This window comes from Clinocottus analis, unplaced genomic scaffold (assembly GCF_023055335.1).
Source record: "Clinocottus analis isolate CAN_PGR_092001 unplaced genomic scaffold, fCliAna1.0.p SCAF_17, whole genome shotgun sequence".
Classification (NCBI taxonomy): Eukaryota; Metazoa; Chordata; class Actinopteri; order Perciformes; family Cottidae; genus Clinocottus; species Clinocottus analis.
This window is the reverse complement of record NW_027175898.1, coordinates 10,774,102-10,795,588: the sequence shown is the minus strand read 5'-3', so window position 1 is coordinate 10,795,588 and position 21,487 is coordinate 10,774,102. Positions and strand designations below refer to the sequence as shown.

General features: G+C 42.6%; 1 protein-coding gene across 1 annotated transcript in view; it reads left to right on the top strand.

Annotated features, from left to right (window-relative positions):
* Window positions 1-12,124: 12,124 nt before the first annotated feature.
* Window positions 12,125-21,487, top strand: part of spred1 (sprouty related EVH1 domain containing 1) — a 32,302-nt gene continuing 22,939 nt past the window's right edge. The window contains exon 1 of the mRNA XM_068580122.1: window positions 12,125-12,890. Coding sequence (XP_068436223.1) covers window positions 12,859-12,890 — 32 coding nt within the window. The 5' untranslated portion in view covers window positions 12,125-12,858. The remainder of the gene's footprint in view (window positions 12,891-21,487) is intronic.

Here is a 21,487-nt window from a genome sequence, read left to right as displayed (position 1 = left end):
TCTATCTTACATGTATGTGTGTACGTTGACAGCTCTGCACATAAGAGCAGTAACAATAAAATAACTCAAAGAAATATAAATTAATAAAAATGTTATAATCAACTATATGCTTTCATACTAACACACAATACCGGTACAAAGTACAATAAACAGCAAATAGGTAACCACTACAAATTTTTTAGTGTAACATTAGACACAGCTTGTCCACTTAAAGTGCCGGTGAGGTCCAGTAACATAAACAGAAGCTGAATGATATGACAGTCTGGGCCTATAACCTTGATTAAGGTAGTGATTCAATATCAAATTATGTACGTTTATGTCAGAGCAACGTTATAACAAAAGAAGCCGTAAAAAGGTCATCCTCCACAAATAATGTGTTTAATTTTCAAAATGTAAGCAGCATACAGTAATGAGATGCATTATTTAGTCTCCAATGGCTTTAAAGGAACCCTCTAGACAGAATGAGCGTATCAATGCTCTGTCAGTGGCTTTATTTTAATTTAAAATTACAATGTATTAATTGAAATTTTTACGTTGTTGAATAACTTTCTGGTTTTCAACAATTTATTTAGTCCCAAAACAAGCTATAGGAAAACATCCAGCTTAGAAGGGCCACTATTTATTTATTTAAAAACAGAGGATGTCATGCTAGCTCCAAACAGCTAACATAGACATTTAAAAGAAAATCTCAAATAAAATTGAACATTTGCAGCCTTCGTTTTATGATACATTTGTATACCAATTAATAGGTGTTGATTTTAGAGAAAAGCTGTAAATTCTTACATCAAAAATAACAAGCCACATTTACAAGAGTGAGCTTCATCAATTGAACATTTTACAATTGTCAGGTTATTTAATAAGATTATTATTTTAAAGGATATACCTTTGTTTGTCCCGAATTAGTGTGACACTACAACGTGCAAATATGTGGTTCAAATAAAAACATACTTAAACTGATCTCGAAATTATACACAATGCCTAAATATAATTATAACACCTCAAGCAACTTGAGATCTGTGATTCTTATTGTTGTCCTACTTAATATTAAATTAAAATTATACAACATACAGGTCTCTCAAGTGTCACGCATTGAGCGTCACTGTCACGCATTTCGGTCTTAAGTCACGCCCTCCCGCCGCACATTGTATTTCTCACGCTGAAAAAAAAACTCCAAGCTATTTAATGTGCCGCAGCGCGAAAACATGACCGGTCGCGCTGCCCTCACCACGAAGGAATCAAGCGCGTCTCCCGCGTGAGGATTCACTCATTAGCCAATCAAAAAAAAAGGACGAGACGGATAGCCAATCAGAAAAACGTATCTTCTGTATCTGGGTAAGACGTAATGATGGGCGGTACTGGAGCTGGCGGCCGCACCACTACTACTACCACCACTACTACTACTACAATGTACTGTGCAAGACACAACCCCTGTTGTGCTTGACATTATCAAACATTAATACCAGTTGACGCTTGGTGTAACAATGTTTTGCCATTGTTACACCAAGGTCATCAGCATCAGGACATGAAGGATGTCCATAGAGCATGGCTTCCTGTGAAAAGCCTGACTTCAGTTAGCCTCTCAAACTGATCCAGACCTAACCCATTTCTAAAACGCCAAGGAAGTGGACACCGAGCAGGGTACTGCAACATAAGGGACACGTCGTCTACCTTTCACAACGGAAAACCATCAAAAGACTCAAGAGACCACACCAACGGCCAAAGACAATCAACATAAAAGCAGGTGTAGCCAATTAAACTTACCGCCTAGGCGACGAATCAAATTGCAAGCTAACATATTCTTCTTCTGCTTCTTCTTCTGCTTCTTCTGCTTCCCTGTTGAAGACAAACTTCTGTCTTCAACATGTCTTTATTTTCCTGTTTTGAAGGCCACATCAATTTCGCACAGTGAATAATAGTCCCCATTTGTATTTATTTTTTGTGACAATTTTACTTCATGTCCTCGTTGGAAGCGCAGTTGGGCTGTCGGCGTTTGATTTGGGTCACGTAATATCCGGGCGGCGTAATGAATCTTCTTCTTCTTTTGGTTAATTGGTGGTTCGCAAACAATTTTGGTGGAGAGGATCATTGTTGATTACAGAGAAGGTAGATGCAGTCTATATGATTTATGACAAGGTACAATGTATCTCAATCTAATTTGAACCTTTAGCCACTATATGAGACTGTATGATCGAGTAAATTGTCTGTACTTGTGCACAACCAGGTGGGAATGATGGATTTATTAAAAATGAGTTTTTAACGTGTCCAGGTGCTACACACTGCCCACTAGTGGGAAGGATGGGAATAGCATTCTCTTTTCACATAGGTGTAACTAATATAACAATAATCTTCCTTTAATTGTGCCAGCAGTGCCAGGGCCCTGTTATTGTCCATGATTCTGGCTTACTGGCCAATACCAATATTACCAATATTGAACAGTGCTATCAGTCTATGATATAACACATCTGGTGTATGCACTCATATACACAGGTGCAGTGATTTTGTGAGACTTTATTACCACCATCAACAATGATCGTAATGTAAAGCATGAGGTATCTTAAATACATAGCACTGCAAATGCAAGCTTGCAAACCTATGGAAAATGAAGGCTAAATTAAGTGTTGTCCATATGATGAGAGAGCCTGATGCTGATGACCAGTTTTGAGCTATGTTGATAAATGTGTTGAATTGATGTACAGAATAGTCTAATAATAAGCTTGATATTGCTATATTACTCCAGGTGTGTAAACTACCCAAAATGTCAGAGTTCCCTGAACCTTTGCCAACCTAAAACAAGCTTATTTTATGTAAAACGATGTAATGTAATGAAATAAACGATCTGGCAGCTAAGAATATTATCAACAATGTTATGCTTGATACATATCATTCATGCTTTGAGCAGACTAGTTTCTTGAACAACCTGTCATCGGCCACAAGAGGGAGCCAACTATACTTACGTCACAAAACTGGCAGCTGTGTGTTGTTTTTGAAGCAAGATAAGAACTTTTTGTTCAACTCGGGCTAATTTTGCTTGAGTCCCGTTACAGACTTGTCTGTGACTGGACTAGCATTTATATGTTCATGTCCAATAATTGAACCCCATTCAAACCCCATAACAATGGAAACATATTCAGATAAATATAAATTATAGTTATATCACAGATTGCAATATAATAAGTCTTGATTTAACTTATTTTTTGTCTCTGGCATGGCTCCGTCTCTTTTTGGCCTCCTTGATTAAAACAGCATGGATCACAAACTTGTGCTTGAATACTTTGTTGCACATGATGAACGTTATTTACTACCTTTGCCCACTAGATGGTGATGTATACCAAAGAAAAGCGCTGACAATGAAGCCGTTCACGTTTCACCTAGCAACAGGGCTGCTGCTTGTTCATTCACACACCTACATGGTTACACGTGATGCCCTTCCACTTTCCCATGGACAAACAATCCATCACAAGTACATGCAAGCACACCAGCTCAAGTACAACTGCACACGTGGTATAGGCTGATACATAAAACTGTATTCATCTGCTAACATGTCCATGCAGTTAAACTGGGGGAGTCTGCATACATGAACAATGAACAATGGAATTTAAACGAGTGAAAATCATTATAGACAAACAGAACCGGCAGCAGTGCGAGGAAGAAGCAGCTTCCATGTGACACCAGAGCTCGGCCGTACAGCCCAGTGCTGCTGTCAGCCCACATAAAGCAATATTCAGTGTGAATGGAAACGCTTTGATTTGGCTTTCAGGCCACGGTCAGAGTCAATGCAACAGGCTCTAATAGTAGAATTACTCTCACCCCTTCGTCTCCCTCTCTCCATTCACCCTCGACCATGTCCTTTTTTTCTTCTCCCGTGCTTTCTGTATCTCCAATTCTCCTTCCCCCTCCTTATTTCAAATAAACTTACAGACCCTGTTTATTTGCTCCATTTGAGAAAACAGTCCAGAGATCCTGGCGCTGTGTGAAAGATCAAAAAAGCAATATAAAAATCAATTGGCTCTGCAAGTCTCAAGACTGCCATGCAGTAAATTGGCTCTGAATGACGGCACTATGTGGACCGTCTTTTTTTTAAAATTTTTTTATAGTTCCTCTTTTTTGAAATAAAGAAATAAAATAAAGAAAACTTTGGGGAATTTAGAGTGACTTACTTTCTCAAAAGTCATGTAAAGGGAGTTTTGACTGAAAACGATAGTTGTGTGGTATATTGTCCTTCTCAAGTGACTAAAGTTTTGGTAGTTTTTGACCAATTGCTTACGAGAATGAAAAGAAGTTGTGTTAAAGTGACTCCATTATCTCGACAAATCCATCCAAACATCTGTCCATTAATTTGGCTCCGAATATAGCTGAACTTCATCATGATAGTCAAATTAGTCAAGACCAGAAAAGGCCATACTCGCTGTAGGAAACAGACAAATTACTCCCGATCAATTAAGAAACCTAGTTTTCCGGTCTGCACGTGTGCTGGCGGGTGACAGACATATAAACCATCGAGGCCAACTTCCCCCATACTTCCTAGCTCTTTAATTAACTCTTTGATCTGAGTGCTATGTAGTGAGCTGCAGGCCAGAGGCGGCTCCAAGGACCACGGCGAGAAGGGATAGCATTTCTTACACAGCAGGAAGAGAGGAAAATGCTGACATACTGCTGTTTGGATTTAAATGAAAGTATTCTTGTTTACTTTGATTTTAGCTTGGTAGTGTGTAAATCCAGGATATTTTTGAGGAGTCGATACATTGATTACTTTACTGTATGCAGCGCTGAGGGTCAGCTTTATACATGTGGATAGAAATATATTGCAATTGTTTCGACAACGTAATCTGCCCTGTGGTTTGAATCTAAAGTCTAGATTGTGGTGCGATATGAAATGACGACCACGTTGCTTTGCTTGGATGCTGTGTGTTAAGGACTTGACCCTCAGCGGAGTGTATCTAGATTTGAGGGGGTTGAAGTGAAGGGACAGTAGATCTGGCAAGTTTCAAAAGGAACAGTAAGCTCACTTTGTTGGTTGGAATTTGCAGCACGATGGAACGACTTAATAACAATGCGTGAAGCAATGAAAATTACACAGCTCCTGCTCGAAAGGAAAAATTAATTGCTCTCAGGTTGCACTCGAGAGAAGTTTGTTCATTCAAGCATGTGCATGCACACACACCACACACACACACACACTCATCATATACACACAGGTTCATGAGCAGAACCATGACTGGATGTGCAACCATGTGTGTGTGTGTGTGTGTGTGTGTGTGTGTGTGTGTGTGTGTGTGTGAACCTGCAGCCCTCCTGTGCTGTGCAGTGGAGAGAAGAATAGGGCCTGGGCCACATTCCAGCCCTGCCTCCCTGGGCGAGAGACAGTATTCAGCATTCCTCTGCCTGCCTATCAGGCCAGGTGCATACCAGAACACACAGACACACACACACACACACACACACATTTAGACAAACAACACACGTGTATGCTCTATCACAAATATACAAAATGCGTAGGCGCATACAATGTGTACCCATGTGTTCTTACAAGCATTATCTTACATTATCAGCATACAATGATATAAAAAAGACAACCAAATGTGAAATAATGTATTTTATCTCATTAACACACAACCAACTAAATGCATATGTGTTAGACACACATATCCTACATACTGTACATATTCCCTGTACAAACATACATGTGCTTCTACGCTCACAAGAACACAAGGAGGCTTAAATCAAGACCAACTGGCGTTGTCTGCGCAGTGCTGCTGCTGTGCTGCTACATTCTGAAAAGATGTTCTCTGCCTCTTTAATTCTTGTATGATTCAGTCATTTTTAATGCATGGACTTTTCTGTTTGGAGGAGGCTGAGCTATTTAAAGAGCAGGGGTTGAATACACTGTGAATGTACAGCCAGCCTCTTTTTGAAGTTCATACGGTGCTGCGATGCTCTGTGAGTCACACATGACAGTGCAGACGGGGGTGGAGTGTGTGCGTGCGTGTGTGTGTGCGTGTGTGTGCATGGTGTATGTGTGTGTGCGTGTCCCCATCCGGGTCTTTTTTCTTTCATTTATCAGGAGATTTGCTTCGGTCATTTCTCTCTAGACTTGACAAGGATTAAACCAAACATGCCAGGTTGTCTCTATGTGAACAAACAGCGCAGACAGGAAGCACGTGACTACAATCACCTCTTCTCCAGGGTGAGGTCGGCAAGTTAAGGGGATAAAAGGGAAACAACTGCAGGGAAAATGGCTTGACGTGTGGGAGAGTAGGGGATGCTCGCCTCATGCAAAGACAGTTTAATCTGCAGGCTTGGTCAAATGGAAAGGCACAACAACCACAGAACAAAAGCTCCATTCAGTGTTAACGCGCTGCTTCCCTTCCACACTGTTCCACCATCAGATAGAGGAAAAGGCTTGTTGGTTACATGCTATTTGACAGGCACGGGACTCCATGCTTGACAAGCCCCGAATCAGACCATTACTCTTTGGCATTCCTCCCTCGCCGTTACGCTTACTTCCCCTATTCTTGCATTCCCCATCGCTATCCTTATCCCTTTTCTCCTTCCTTGCCTCTCATCCTTCACCTCCCTCCCTCTCTCTCCCCCTTTACATCCCGTTTCATGTCTGCTGGTAGCGCGAGCCAATTCCCGCCCTTCTCCCACTCACCCCCCACCTCCCTCAGCCCACTTCCCATCCATTTCCATGTGGCGACTTTTCATCAGTGAAGTGCCTTCCTGGCCCGACTCCCCCCACCCCACCCACTCCCTCCGCCACTCACTGAATGGATGCAGCATTAAAAAGAGAGGGAGAGAGCGAGAGAGAGAGAGAGAGAGAGAGAGAGGGCTGAGACCGTCCTTCCTGCCTCCCACTAGCGCCACCCCTTTGGCGGTCGCGCAAGTGGTATGTTCCACAGCGAAGACTGCAGAAGTTGAGAGAGCACATTGTTTGTAATCTGGCATTGCAGGGGTCACTTCCTGACTCGTGTGTCCGCTCCCTAAGCCCCGCGTCGACCCCCCCCCCCCTCCTCCCTGTGTGTCCATCCATTGGCCAAGTAGCCTAGGGCTTTTGGACAAATCCTGTTCTTCCCCTTTTGTGTAGGAAAGCTTCGACATCTGAAAACAATCAAATAATCTGGGTACAATGCAACTCTTCATGAAGGGGTGCTGGTGGTTCCCAGATGAGCGGGAGGATTAAGTGGAGGAGGCCATAGGGGAGAGAAGGAGTGGGATGGGCATGGGGGCTATACGCAGCTGAGGAAGGTGGGGGGGGGGGGAGTTATTGTTACTAGATTTCATTGCAAAATATGTGTATGTGTTGAGGTATTGTCGCATAAAGGCATGTTTTGGGAACAGGGAAGACAATCAGAATAGCTTTCCAAAGAGTGAGAGTCATGTCTGATTCAGAGGTTTTACAGTCATCAATCAGGAATGTGATCAAAGTGTTGTAATATTTATATAGTTAGAGCATTATAAGATGGGTGTCATTTCCGTCAAAAAATATGTCATCGGATATACACAATGAACTATGCACAGAATTCACACGAAACAGTATTTTAGTCTGGACATTCTAATTTCAAATTCTGACTTTAAATCCTGACTCCAAATTCCATCGTTTTAACATAGTTCCATATTCTAAATCAATCAAATATTCTGAAGGATTCCACACATTAAAGTTAATTTCATATTTGCAACGTTGGAAAATTAAAGCATGTAAATGTCAACAACAAAAATGTCTACATAGTGCAAAGTTATATTGCTTAAAAGATTGGATTAGTATTTTGGGAAACAGGCTCCTTTGCTTTGTGGGCGAGAGTTAGATGACAGGATACCTGTCTCGTGCCTCTATGGTAAGAAGCCAGCAGGCGGTTAACTTAGCTTAGCACAAAGACAGGAAACTGGGGGAAACAGTAAACATGGATCCTTCCAAAGTTAGCTAAATCATCCACAATCATATAAAAAAGCTAAACACATTATGTCACATTTGTTGTATTCATACACAATCTAATCAGTGAAAACAACATATATGGGGGTTAGGTGCCACACTATTGCTTGGCTGTGCTAACTGTTTCCAGCATTTGATCCAATGCTAAGCTAACAGGCTTCTAACATGAGGATGGGATTCATCTTCTCATCTAACTCTTGGCATGAAAGCAAACTATTTCCTTAAATACTTTTACCAATACGAGATCATGATAACATCCATATTCTGTTCTTTTTTCGCTCTTCTTTGGTATGTACAAAAATGTACACACACAGGCAAGCACATGCCCACGCACGTGCACAACTTCTCCCGCGTCTCTCGTGCTGTTCCTACTCATCCCCATAATAATGGTAAATAGTCATCTGTAACTTCCCCTCCAACGTATTCATTAATCCCCTCTATCCTGTGAGGCTGGATGATGATTACAGGGAAGCCAACTGAAGCCGCCCAAATAAACACCCCTCAGGCAGCAACAAAGGCCTGTCCACCTCACCCTAAACACAGCTTCCCCGGCTAGATCAGGTTTCAATCAAGCCCACGCACAACATGCAAACAATAGGAAGTAACAGAGTCTTTAGTACTGAAAAAGCTAACTGCGGCTGAAACCAATTTAGTTTCCCATTTTTGTAGTTGAGACATTAGCGACTGTTACACATTTAGTGGCAAGCAGGTCTTAAACAACAAATGTTAAAAAGCCGAGTTTTAAACCTAACAGCAAATCTTTAGTGGAGGAACATGTTTTTTTTAACCATATAGTGTGTAATGAAAAACTAAAACAATAACAAAATGTATTTTAAAGTGTAGTGTTACACTTTTAGTTTCTGTTCATTGGAAACATGGCACACAATGTGTTTCCCCCTCCAAACGCTCACATAGTTCAAACTTAAACATACCCAGATATGTGTTCCTCTCAAGGGCTTTGCAGCCATAATGACTCTCCATCTGAACCAACATCCTTGTGCATGGTCACAAGACCACTTTACTCATCTGGTTATCCATATCCATCTCTCTTCTAAGACAATCTTGAAACATAATCTTGAAAAAGAAAATCCCCTCATGCACGCTGCTTGTATAACTTCAAAGATTTCTCAACCAGTTTTCTGAGGCTGATAGCTATATAGTATATGTTTGCATCTTTAGTTCCACACTGGTCATGTGCATATACAAACAGGCAGAAAGAGACAGAGTACACAGCACTTAGTCAAACGTGCCTGAAGGCCCTCACACTTCCTTCCCCTCTAGCCACTACACCTTTTCTACTCACCACCCTACAATTAGCGTGCCTGAAAGTTACAGGCTTCCGAGGCCAGGCCCACACTAATCATAGGTATGCATTGTTGTGTTCCGCTGCCAGGCCTTTAAAAATCAGCACCTCTTGTTTAAGCCACACCTCTTGGCCAAGATCTCCGTGAAATCGGTGTCGTTGTCCGAGGGTTACCACAAACAAACCAGAGAGGGACATTCAACAGGCGTGTGTTTTTAAGAATGGAAAGAAAACAACACTTCTTCCACTGGAAATGAATCAACAAATGTTACAATACCACACATGTGTTGACAACAAGGAGGGAGGTAAAACATATATAAGGCGAGGATCCTGAGATTAGGTTATTTACAAAGAGCTGTCATAAAACCATGTCCGGTGTTTCTCACTATGCCCTGAGGTCTCTGCAGACTGTATGGCGGCAAATACACGGACTGAATTTCCTGTCTATAGTTGCTGTACAAAGAGAGGCCTTCACTTCTCCCCTCTTGTGACCAGAGGCGGCCTGTGCTGCTCGCTGGTGATCGCATCACCTGTGTCTTAAGCACGTCATCCGATCATGGTGCAAGCAATGAAACTCCCTGGTCACGTCTGTCCCTCATCGCTATTCGTGGTGAATGTCCTTTCTTTTTTTTTTTAATATGCCATACCCTCATACTCATGTTAACACGTTTGTCTGTGAATTTTTGATTTGTTAGATCCCGTTAATAGTCACATGTATGTTAATCATCTGCAAGCAACCCCTTAAAAAAGGCATCACAGTCCTCTCCAAACCGAAACACCTGCAAGGCTAAACGGACTAATTAGGGATCATGTCAACATTACAGCTTTATTTACGCATTTTCAGTGTTAACTCGTATGTAAAGTCAGAAATCGAAGCTCTCAAGTTCATAAGTCAAATCCAAGGAAAACCAGAATAAGATTGTAAAATAAGTGTAAGTATACTTCAGTAATTACTAAAACAAATTAAGAAACGTGACCAAACACAAATCTCTTTCTTCAGATTACAATCTGATAATTATTTCCTGAACGTCAAGTAAGGTTCTGGTTGTGCTGGACTCGGCTGAATGAGGTTTGTGTTGAGCTGACATCTTTTATGCTGCAGTTGCTTGTTGGTAATACAGGAATGTTAGCTTGTTTGTCATCCTAAAGAGAATTGTGATGACCCTGATTGCACTTAGTGAGGGAAGTCAAGGGATGCCTCTGTTAGCTAAACATCCTGCTGCCTTATTTAAGTACACTACAGTGTGTTCAGTGTGTGAAAAACACAGGAAATGCACACTCCACGTCCACATTTGTGAGATGAGAAAGAAGGCTGACATCCTGAACTCTGAATACTCTAAAGGATACAAGCATGCGAGGGGGAAAATAAGGGGCCATTGCTTTTTACTTACTTACTTTTACTTTATTTGGACTTGCGAGCTTGATCATGCAACGGTAATAACGGACAACGATGAAGACAAGTGGCCATATTTAGACAAATGTGGACAGAGAAGGTCTTCTGTAACTTGATTACCTAATGTGAGACTTTTTAGAAATCCAGATAATAAAAAAGAAACAATAAATAAGTACACATGACATTCATATACATCTGTAGTTTTGGTGAGAAAAAAAAACACTCCAGAGAAACAATCCACCTTTGCTCACAGACAGCCATCAGGATAGCAGTACACACCTCTGGCAGGAAATCAAATACCACCGGAAGTGCACAATATGTGTTGGTTGCACATGTGGGTGGGAGGGGGGGGGGGGTCCAGTATGCACGGGCTAACTACATGCAACGACACAGAGGGATGTTTTATATGGCTGCAACATAAGGCTGTGGCACAAGCTGTATAAAAAAGCCAGAGAAATACAAAGAAACTTCTCACACAACATGCTGTCACTATGACAACCAGGCAGAATCATTTAGCCTGATCTCTTGCCATTCCACGCAGCACAGAAATCCAATAGCATTTAAGTCTTATGCAACCAGGCCACCGATTCACTCTGCAAGGCTTTTAACACATTTGCAAATAAGATTCATAGGTGCATAGGGTACATGGATTTTGCTGGTGGTCTCTGAGGGTGTTTTATTTTGGAGGGTGCTCCAGCTGCCTGGAGAGAGTTTGGAGGCAAGGCTGGGCAGCTTGAACTATATGATTACTTTATCAAACCCCCTTTTTGTGCTGAGGAGCTGAGCCTTATCACATGCCTCGTGTTTTATTTACCTTTACGGACTTTTGCATAACTAAAACAATACCACACTGTGATTTCCAACTAGCCCCCAGAATACATGCGTTTAAAAAACCAACAATTTTGTGAATTACCTTACTATCTCTGCGTATATGTATCATACTAAATACAAAATAATAATTATAAATACCTCGCTATAAGATCATACTTTTATTCAAAAAATAAGGGATATAATGTAATTCCACGTGCTGCAGCAGTCCTTGTGCATTTAAAGCATTCCGCCACAATTTCACAAATGCAGATTTTTTAAAAATGGAGCGAGGAGGAGGGGGAGAGGGGGGTGGGAGGGGGTCTATCATGGTTAAGCTGCTTAATGAAAGAAAACAACAGCAATTGTTAATGGCCGAGTCTGTGTGTCAGTCCAAGTCCTTCCTTCAGATTATTTTCTACTTTGCGTGCTATCACACAGACGCTTCCCTCTTGTATCAATGCGTGATTGAAGGGAAACTTCTTTTGGGAAGTGCGGGGACTACTTTAGGTCAACTTTGGAAAGCAACACTCCTAATTCACTGCACATGGCTCCAAGAGCCCGCAGTATAGTACTGCATACGTTAATGTTCAACAACATATAATAAATCGTGCGCTGGTTGATCTTATTTCATCGCAAGAGTTTTATGTTTTTACTACGTCGCGGAAGGATCTAATTTTCTCAAGCGAGGGTCGACTCATCCGCCCAGTTTTCCGATGTTTCATTCCCCCCGAGTTGAAAATGGAGTTCGATTAAAGCAGATGTCCACCAACTTCTCAAGGAAATCTCAACTCTTGATGTGTTTACTTTACGCACCAGAATCCATATTGAAAACAGCTGAACCCTTTTTTTGGGGGGGCTTTGGATGCCTTTACTGCAAATTACTCGGACACGTTGACGGAGCGACGCTCCACAGCGCTGCTTTTTCAAGTGTTGTCCTGGACCTGAAGTTGGCGAATGGATGCTCGACAGCCAGCCATAAATAACCTGCCAAACGTTACAGCCTGCCACAATATCTGCATTTTTTAAAGGATCTATTCACATTTTTTTTTATTAAAAAAAAAAATTATATATTTTTTTGCAAAGCGGGGAGAATCTGCGCTCGTTGGAGGAGGAGGATGATGCCGATGGCCCATTTGTTGTGGTCGGATTTTACTTCCAGGGAGGATAAAATGAATCAGCGGTTGTCATTCCTCCTCGCGATTTAACGTTAGTTCCAGGCGGCGAAGCTAACGTTAAGCTAGCTCCACTCGGTTTCCACAGGGACGCTTCGTGAGGCATGCCCCCATTGTGCACCGCTCACTTACTATCCAGAACAGGGGGTCATTTCTACATGTGAAGGAAAATGGTGATATTTGTGGTATTTTATCCCGCCGTCACTGCGTCGTCGATGCTATTGCTAGGATTTGGATCCCCGTGAGGAAAAAAATGAGTGAAGATTCAACAAATCCAAACAACGAGTGAGTACTGTTTGTACACGACTCTCCATTGACATGTACAACGTACAGCTGCAACAATAAGTACTTGCAGATCTGAAAGATATTAACACACGCTTTAGCTGTGTTGCACTACCAGTCCACAGTGACATTTCTAACTCGGCAATGCTGGCGTTTCACCCACCTCACTTTTACTGATACCAACAATAAGCAGCACAGACTTATCATCTTCTTTATGTGTGGGTAGTTGTGTTGCCTATGAAAAAAAAGGTCACATTATGGATTATACATTATGAGTGTCTGACAAGCTGTGGCATAGGCACATAGTATACAACAATCTCTTTCTTAATGGTCCTTTATATGAACAAGCCTACATGTATGAGGTGAGGATTCATATCAGGCCAAAGTGTGTATATATAGATATATTTATAGGTTTTCTGTACATAATTTATTCAGCAGGAAAATCATATACCCAGGATATGTATCATTGCTTTATAGATTGGTAGTTATAAGACAGTTCACGAGGGACCACTCGTTAGATCTATATATGTTTATATATAGATATATCTATATAGCGATATCTGTATAGCTATATATGTACACAGCGATTATTCAGTCTAAATATGATTTAGTCTACCCCGGTACATCATGATCAGAAAGCGTTACATTGACAAAGATGTGCATGTGACTGTTGTCCGCCATGATTTCGGAACAAAATCATCGATTAAAATTGTGCAGATCATGCTTTTGCACTTCCGTCCAGCCTTTTTCGTTGATAAAAAAAAAATCCTCCGAGTCGATTGCGGCAATGTCAACGTTGAAAAGCTGAAGATGCCATTTTTTTTTCTCAATCACACTCATTTACATATCACAATCTCCATTCATAAAAAACGCTTTAAAAAGGCGTCACATTCGCTTTCAGAAACCTCCTAACGCACGGGGATCATTTGCGATCCGTGCACGAGGTGTTTTTGTACACGTCGCGCCCATTTCCAGTCGCATTTTGGTATTGTTTTAATGGGCTGATCCCTTGTGTGCGCTTGTTGACAGTCAGTGAGAAATATCTGCTCCGGGAGGTGCTGCGGTCACATGATCCCCTCCATTCATAAAGTACCTGCCTGCCCATTCACAGCACTGTACACTGTTTCGCATTGCACCGACGATCACACAATGATCACATTTCCTGCGTTTACTGTACAATGTGCACAACAGGGACTATATAGCCGTGTATTTTACACACGTGTTGTATTTTAAACCGCAGCTTGGTCACTATCTCGGAGGATTTTTATCTGATAATGTGTTTGTCACAGAGGAAGTCATATGCCCCTCTCTTTTTTTCTCTCCAGCCATTTACAGTGCCATGGTTCAATGTTGGAAACACACCCATGTTGTTCCCCATTCCATCTATCTATCCGTGGCCTAAATGAGATTGATTGATTAATGCATGGAGGCTTTGTCCTTGAACTACACTTCTGGGTTTTATGTAACATATGTCATGGAGTTTATTTTCCTCATATCAAGCCATCAAATAGATAACAATTTAACCACTTGCCCTCATTTCACTACATATCGTTTTAGGAACATTCATCTGAGCTGATTTTTTTTTCTTCTTTTTTCCTGCGTTTGTTCATGCGTTAGCTGGATGCTAGTGGGGAAGGGAGACATCTCTGATTCGAGCAGTCATCTGAAAAAATGTTCTCATTGTGCTAACCTCCAGTGAGAGAAATTACATTGAAACGAATCCATTCCCGAATTAGCTGGGACTCACTGCAATAACCTCAGGGACTTCTCAAGGGCCCCCGGGCCTCGCTTTTGGGAACTACTGCCATAGGCTACAGATCATTCGTGGTGTGCAAGATACAGTTCATGCTGGGTTTGTTCCACACTGCATGATGGCAGCAGCTAAGATGGCGAAGTGATCCAAACATTGTTGCTATGATTCCACCACCTTTCTGGCTGTTGTATGATTCATAGTAGCGGAGTGAACGGAATACAGAGAGCTGCCTGAGACATTTATTTTTGCTGTAATAATCTTTGTAATGTGCTTTTTCGAATGCTGCACCCATTCACAAAAAATACATTTGATATTTTGAGTTTATTATTATTTACTCTTTTTTTTTTTTTAATCGGATAACATTGAAATGTTTTCACAGTTGCATGTTTTTTTTTCTTTTACATTGTGCTTTCTTCCATTGATAAGATACATTCTGATCTATGGTGAGTCACTTGCTAAATCCTAAAAACTAGAGAATTCAGCCTTTTCTTTTGAATACATTGTATACACACAAATACATTGTAGAAATCCTGGTTATATATATTTTTTTCTGCTCCACTGTACAAAAGGGAAATGTGTCTCCTTACAGTGCGAACATTTTATTTGAAAAATGTCTGCAAAATGTGCGACGAGATAGTCCTGGAGTGGTTTTGTCTGAATGACGGGTGGTGAGCCGAGCTGCTGTACACACAGCACACCCTTTGCTGAGAACATGCTACTTGGCCTTGGTGCAGCTATGTTCACAAGGCTGAAATGACAAGAAGGCACACAAAGCCTTGTCAGATTTTGTTTTTTTGCGTCTGCCCTGGCTTGTGTGTGTGTGTGTGTTTGTGTGACGTAAGGCCAATGTGAATTTTTCAAAGAAGGACAATGATCAAGCTTGGAGATGTAGGAGATTCATCAAAGTGTGTCTCTCTGCTGAATGTCACGCTTATCTTAAATATTTATCTCAACCAAGGCAGTGGTCTGCCGAGGTGCACTGTGCTGGCACCTTTTATCTGTACAATGTAGATACTCTATTTATATCGCCATTGTATACATGGGAATAGCTTGTTTTGGACTTTTCTGGATTCTAAACTAGTGTTGTCTTTACAAAACAGGTAATAGGTTACAATGACAAACACATTGTGGCTCCTCTCTGCTCATCAGTCCGTGCCGTGAGAAAATCAAAAAGGTGATGGTTTTGCTTCCTAAGGGCCACCGGACGAATCCCTCATCCATTTTTCATCGGTGAGGGTCAGTTGCCTCTATATTCCACTGAGTGTGTAGGCTATGGCCTCAATGTTTTAGATTCTTGCAGGTCTGTGGTATTGTCTGTTGCGAGTCAGGTGATTCCTCTTTCTGTGTCCTCTTCCTATCTGTGTGATTGATTTGACAGCTCAGCGTTTTATCTGCCAATGTGGGTGTCGTGATCTTATCACCTGAGGGCTGTTTTGCACTCCCATTCCTGTTGCAGAGCTTTCCAAACACATTCCGCCTAAACAACCCCCATCATGTCCTGAAACGACAAAGGGAGACAGCTCGCTCAGCTGTTAGGGCTAGTGCTTTATGGCCTGGGTAATTGCCTATATCCTGTGGCCCTTATGTTAAACTAAATAATTTCCTGCACCTTTTTTTATTTTTTAATAGATGGTACTATTTAGGGTTATTGCCAGTTGTTGGATATGACCTCTGTGAACACGTAGCTTTACCAGCTGGCCTAACCTTAACTAAAGACATATCTAACCTTTGACAGAGTCTGCTGAGCTTAACATGTCTTTGGTTTTGCTTCTGTATTCTATTGGGGAAGTATCGCTTGTGTCTACGGTGGTTAACGGGGACTATTGAGATGTAATATTGGACATAAGGCCACTTGTGACAGCATTTTACTTCTCTGGATAATAGCCGTGGTCTCGCATTGTATCAGATGTACGTCCAAGATGTGCATGTTGTAGAAATCCAAGTGTGTTTACATTAAATCTCTTTCCGTTTCACCGTATTTACGTAAGGCGAAAAGTTGAACAATCCTCAAAGTTATTTTGCGTGTCGAATATTTATGCCCCAGTGCCTGCTTGTTCCACTAGAAGCTGTCGTATTGTTTGTGTGATTGACGACAATGATCCTCTGTACAACCAGAGGGCTTGGACTGTCTGTAACTGAGACAAGCCAACAAACTGAACAGGCCTTGTATAGATGTAGACTGTTCCATTCCCATGGCCAGATTTAGGCCCGGATTCTGTGTATTTTAAACCCGAGCCACTTCCCTCTTATAATTTTCATTTCCTCTTCAAGTATTTCAGGAGCGAGCATAAACTGGCGTGAATGTCAGCAGTGTATTTGGAGCACATTTCAAACGAAATGTCTTCATTTTAAGACAAAAGACCTGGTGTGGCTATATGCTATGTAGATTGGCTGGCACTAAACATCTTTCATTTGTGTTTCCTTCTCAACATCCTGATAGCGGGGCTTGTCTTTTTTTCTTTGTTGAGCAGGGCCTCAGATGTTCACCGACCATATCTTAATGCCCCCAAGAAGTGCTTTTAGCACTAAGTGTCTGAATTGTGGATATTGTTTTCAGTTGTGCTGCATGCGGGAGCATGAAGACTGGGCCTTGTTGTGAGCTCTTTGCTGCAGCTGGGCCGAGATGGTTCTTTCCTGCGAGGCCGCAGACATAAAAGGCCACAGATGTAAATCCTAAACCTTGTGTCTTTGATTGAGTTTCCAAACACTTTGAAAACAGGAAGGGGTTTCTGCGTGTGCGCGGACGCGCACACGCACTCGTGTGTTTATTTCTCCGGGAACATTTGGCACGTGTATGTGTTTCTGGGAGAGATAGGCCGTGGTCCCACATGAGGGAATTCAAGCAATCATTGCTTTATGGTTTCAAGTATTATTGAGACAAGTTTTCAAATGGGATTAAAATGGGCGGCCTCTTAGAATATATATATTTTTGTATCTGCTCAGCAACTTTTGATCAGATTTTGTCCCGTCTCGTGGCTATATTTAGAATTTGGAACAGACTGTTATTGCTTTGTGAAAATTGTTTCTTGATTCCTCCAAATCGTAGAGGCATAGCTTGAATGGAAAGCTGATTGAACGTGAGTCTAATTGATTTTCAAGAGGGACTAATAGGTTGGTTCTGTTCTGATAATACTGTTATGTTATTCCCAACAGCGGGGCATGCTGTGATGGTTTACAACTTGTCAGAGCCGTTTCTCTTCACGTCCATAGGCCATCATCATGGTTTGGTGGTTTTTCCTTCCCAAATTGCGCCAGAGATGTACTCAGGGTTTCTCCCACAGCGAGACGACGGCCTTGTTCCCTCCGCTTCCCCCTTGGTTTCAGAGTAACTATGACGAGGAGACTCTCGCCCCCTTGGGACTACTCTGACATCAAAGAAGACCAAAGACGAAGCAGTCGAAATTTGCGGTTCCACTTTTTTTTCTTTTTTTTTTTTGGTAATGGCAAGCGCAAGGTTTTAATTTTCCAAATGCTTGTGGTTGAAATTAAGATCATCTCAATATGTAGCTTTGATTGATGTTTGCGAATAGTTTTTTGGCATTTGATACACATGTGGGAGCCTTGTGATTTATAGTGCCACGGTGCAGGGGCACCTAGAACATTGTTGTTGGGGTTGCAGGCCCAATCCAGTAATAGAGGGGTTGGTTAGAAACGCTGTCCGACTGAGCAGTTTTGACATTCATATGCTGTTTCAGGTCTATCTTCGGTTTGGGCTACAGGCTAATTTGACCCACTAACTGCTGTCTGTGACGGATGCTACCAGAAGTGACTATGATCCGTTACTTTGCCATCATATTAGGTGGTATTTCTGTGAAGGGATGGTGGTAAATTTGAAGTGTAGAATCACTGTGTGGTGCAGCAGCAGCAGAGGAGGCTTGTTCTGTTTTTCTTTTCTCTCTTTTTTTTTTTTTTCCTGAGTCAGTTGGTAGCTTAGCTGAATGTTCTTGTGAGGGAGATGACTCACCAGCAGCCCGAGGTGTTGAGAGGAGATAGGGCAAATTTCTCTTTCACTTCTCTTTCTATAGCCGACGTATTAGTTTTCACTGCAGCTAATGTAGCGGGCCTGTGATGCTGTCTGCCTGTTGGTGATTCTGTAGGCATTGTCCCATTATTAGCTCTGATTTTATTAATGGCTAACCGACAGCCCCTTCAAAAGTGTCTTGTTCCGGCCTTGTGTCATAATTTGCACTGCATCCATGTTGGGTCATGTTGCTGTTTGTTTTGAGTATGTCCGTGCCCTTGAGTTTGCCACTGGTTATTTAGGGGATTTGAACCGTGGCTAATTGGCCAGCAAGTTTGCGCCGTTCAGATTAGATGCACTGCTGGAATCGACGGTCGAGTCCCAGATTGCATGTTATTTATTTCTTCAATGAGGCGTGATCTCAGCGAATGGAAACTGCTAATTTTATCTTCTTAAAACCTTCGCTCCAAGTCGCCATTTGTTACCCCTCGTGTGTTTGTTTGTGGTTGATTCCATTTTGATGAATTCTCAACTGCTTTCAAATGTTTCCACTACATTACACATACACCCTTGGATTACGTCTTTGGGCAGGTGATCTACATTGAGTACATGAAGATTTCTTGCGTTTTATTTCGGGCATAAGCTCTCAAGGAAACTTAAGTTGTGTATTTTCTCTTAAGACAGCGGCTGAAGATAGCTACACATTAAAGTAAGACCAGATAATGAGTCACACCCAGAATAGATTTTCGAGCCGTTCTCGATTCCCTCTCTCTACTTTCTTTGCGATTGCTTTCCTTTTGGAGGATAATCTTTCGAATCGGATTGGGATAAGTAGCTTGTGTTTATTTTCCCAATGATATTTTAATGATTTTCACCCCCTCTCTCAAAAGTCCGACAAACCAAAGTGGTCTAGTGGAGCTTGACCGAGCTTGACAGCCTTCCTCCGGTTTTGATACAGGGGAGAGATGGGGAGGAAAAGGGGCGATGGAAAAAAAAAAGAGGTGGGTGGGGGGGGGGCTATTTTCCCCTTTTCTGATGCTAATGAAAGGAGGAATGGTTTTCCAGCTTTTAGCTTGCAGAGTGTGTCTCCCCTGCAGCATGCTCCGCTGCCTGGACATTGTGGGAGGACAAAACTCCAGGCCCGGGATCCAATAACGTGAAATTTCAGCAGAGAAGCGGCCATTGTGTAGTGAGAGGCAGCCGGGGAGGGGTTGGGTAGAGGGGGGAGACGGAGCGGAGGAAAGGGAGGGTGACTTGGCGAGCACCCAGGGCTCAGGCCACATCCTTTCTCTCTCTCCTCCTCTTCCTTCTCCTCCTTCCCTTCTTCTCCCCCTCCTATCTTTCTTTCAATACCCCCCCTCCCTCATGCCCCGGCTCTCCCCTCCTCTCCACCAGTCCCCTCTGGGGTGGGAAGCCCAAGGCTGAGACAGGAGCAAAGCATGATGGCATACTGGAGCCCAGTGAGCCATGGGCCGGAGCAGCAGACAAACGGCCACTTTGTCAACTTGGGAAATAGTTGTCCCAGGATCCCCCTTCTCCACCACACACTGGAGCGGCCGGCCTCGAGGCCCAGGCCTGCCTGGTCTGCACATGCTCCCCCATCACGCTTTCTCTTCTTTTCTCTTCTCCCAATTCATTTCAAGTGGAAGATGAATTATAATTGAAGTCATGGTTTTGTTTTACTTTGCTCTCGCTTTCAAATTAGGTTTTTGAAAATCGTAAGATGCATTTCATTCTAACTGTTGCTCATTTTAACTTACTGCATGTATGTATACACACGTCATATTGTATAGATGCCGATGCCATAAAAGTCAACGCACATCACATTTGTGAATAGAAAAGGCCATATTCAAATGCGGGTTGAAGCTGCTGACTGTCACCTTGGTCTCCACCCTGTTCACATCCACAGCCTCCACCTCCTCCTCCTCCTCCTCCTCCCAACAGTCCTCTGTTACACTCTCCCCCCTCCCCTTGTTTTTCTCTCCTGCTTTTGGTCGGAAATGAAGTCAGTCATCCAGCAGAATAACTTGGAATAATTTGAAATGGGGGGCTCTTTTCTCTCTATCTCTGCCCCCTCCTCTCCCCCCTGCTCGCAGGCCCTGGCCAGCTGATCTGCTTCCGCTCTCAATTGTGTGTCCAGTCGACTGTGTGCTCCCAGCAAGGGGCGTGGAGGCCAGCCTTTGTCTCCACCATCCCACTCTGAACTGTGTGTGTGTGTGTGTGTGTGTGTGTGTGTGTGTGTGTGTGTGTGAGTGATGCAGCAGGTTGCACTCAAATATCTTTTTGGACCACTTACGGCTTTTACCTTAAGAAAGGAAAGATTTTTAGATGAGGGAGAAAAAGATGAGCGGGTGGAACTTTTGAATTCCCCTGCTTTTTAAAGATTTTGTGTTATTGAAATAGTACAGTTGTCAATTGTTGATTGGGTTGAGTTGTTGGCCTGCAGGTATCAGAAGACTACTGGAGGGAAGCATTTAATAATTGCCCATTTCACCACATGGAAAGTTGGTTTTAGCTCTATCTCATATTCCTCGAAAGATGTTGACGTTTGTGTTTTAAGTGGGATTAAAGAAATGTGCGTATACACTGTTCAACTTCCTCTCTGGGCCCGGCCCCCCTCCCTGTGAGTGTCATGGTTGCTGGCATGTGTGTGATGGTAGGTCTGAAGGGTCAGGCCCTGGTCATTGTGCCCTGGTCATGGCTGAGCGACACCACCGCCTGCCTTCTGTTCACCCCAGGGACCCCTGCATGACTGACAGCCCCTCCTGCACCCATCACCCGCATCCTTTATTAGGGGCCATAGAGGGGTGTAACGGCAGCAGTATTTCCCTCTTTTACTGCCTGTTATACTGCTCAAAAATGCATTTTCTTCCTGCGGTGGCAGGG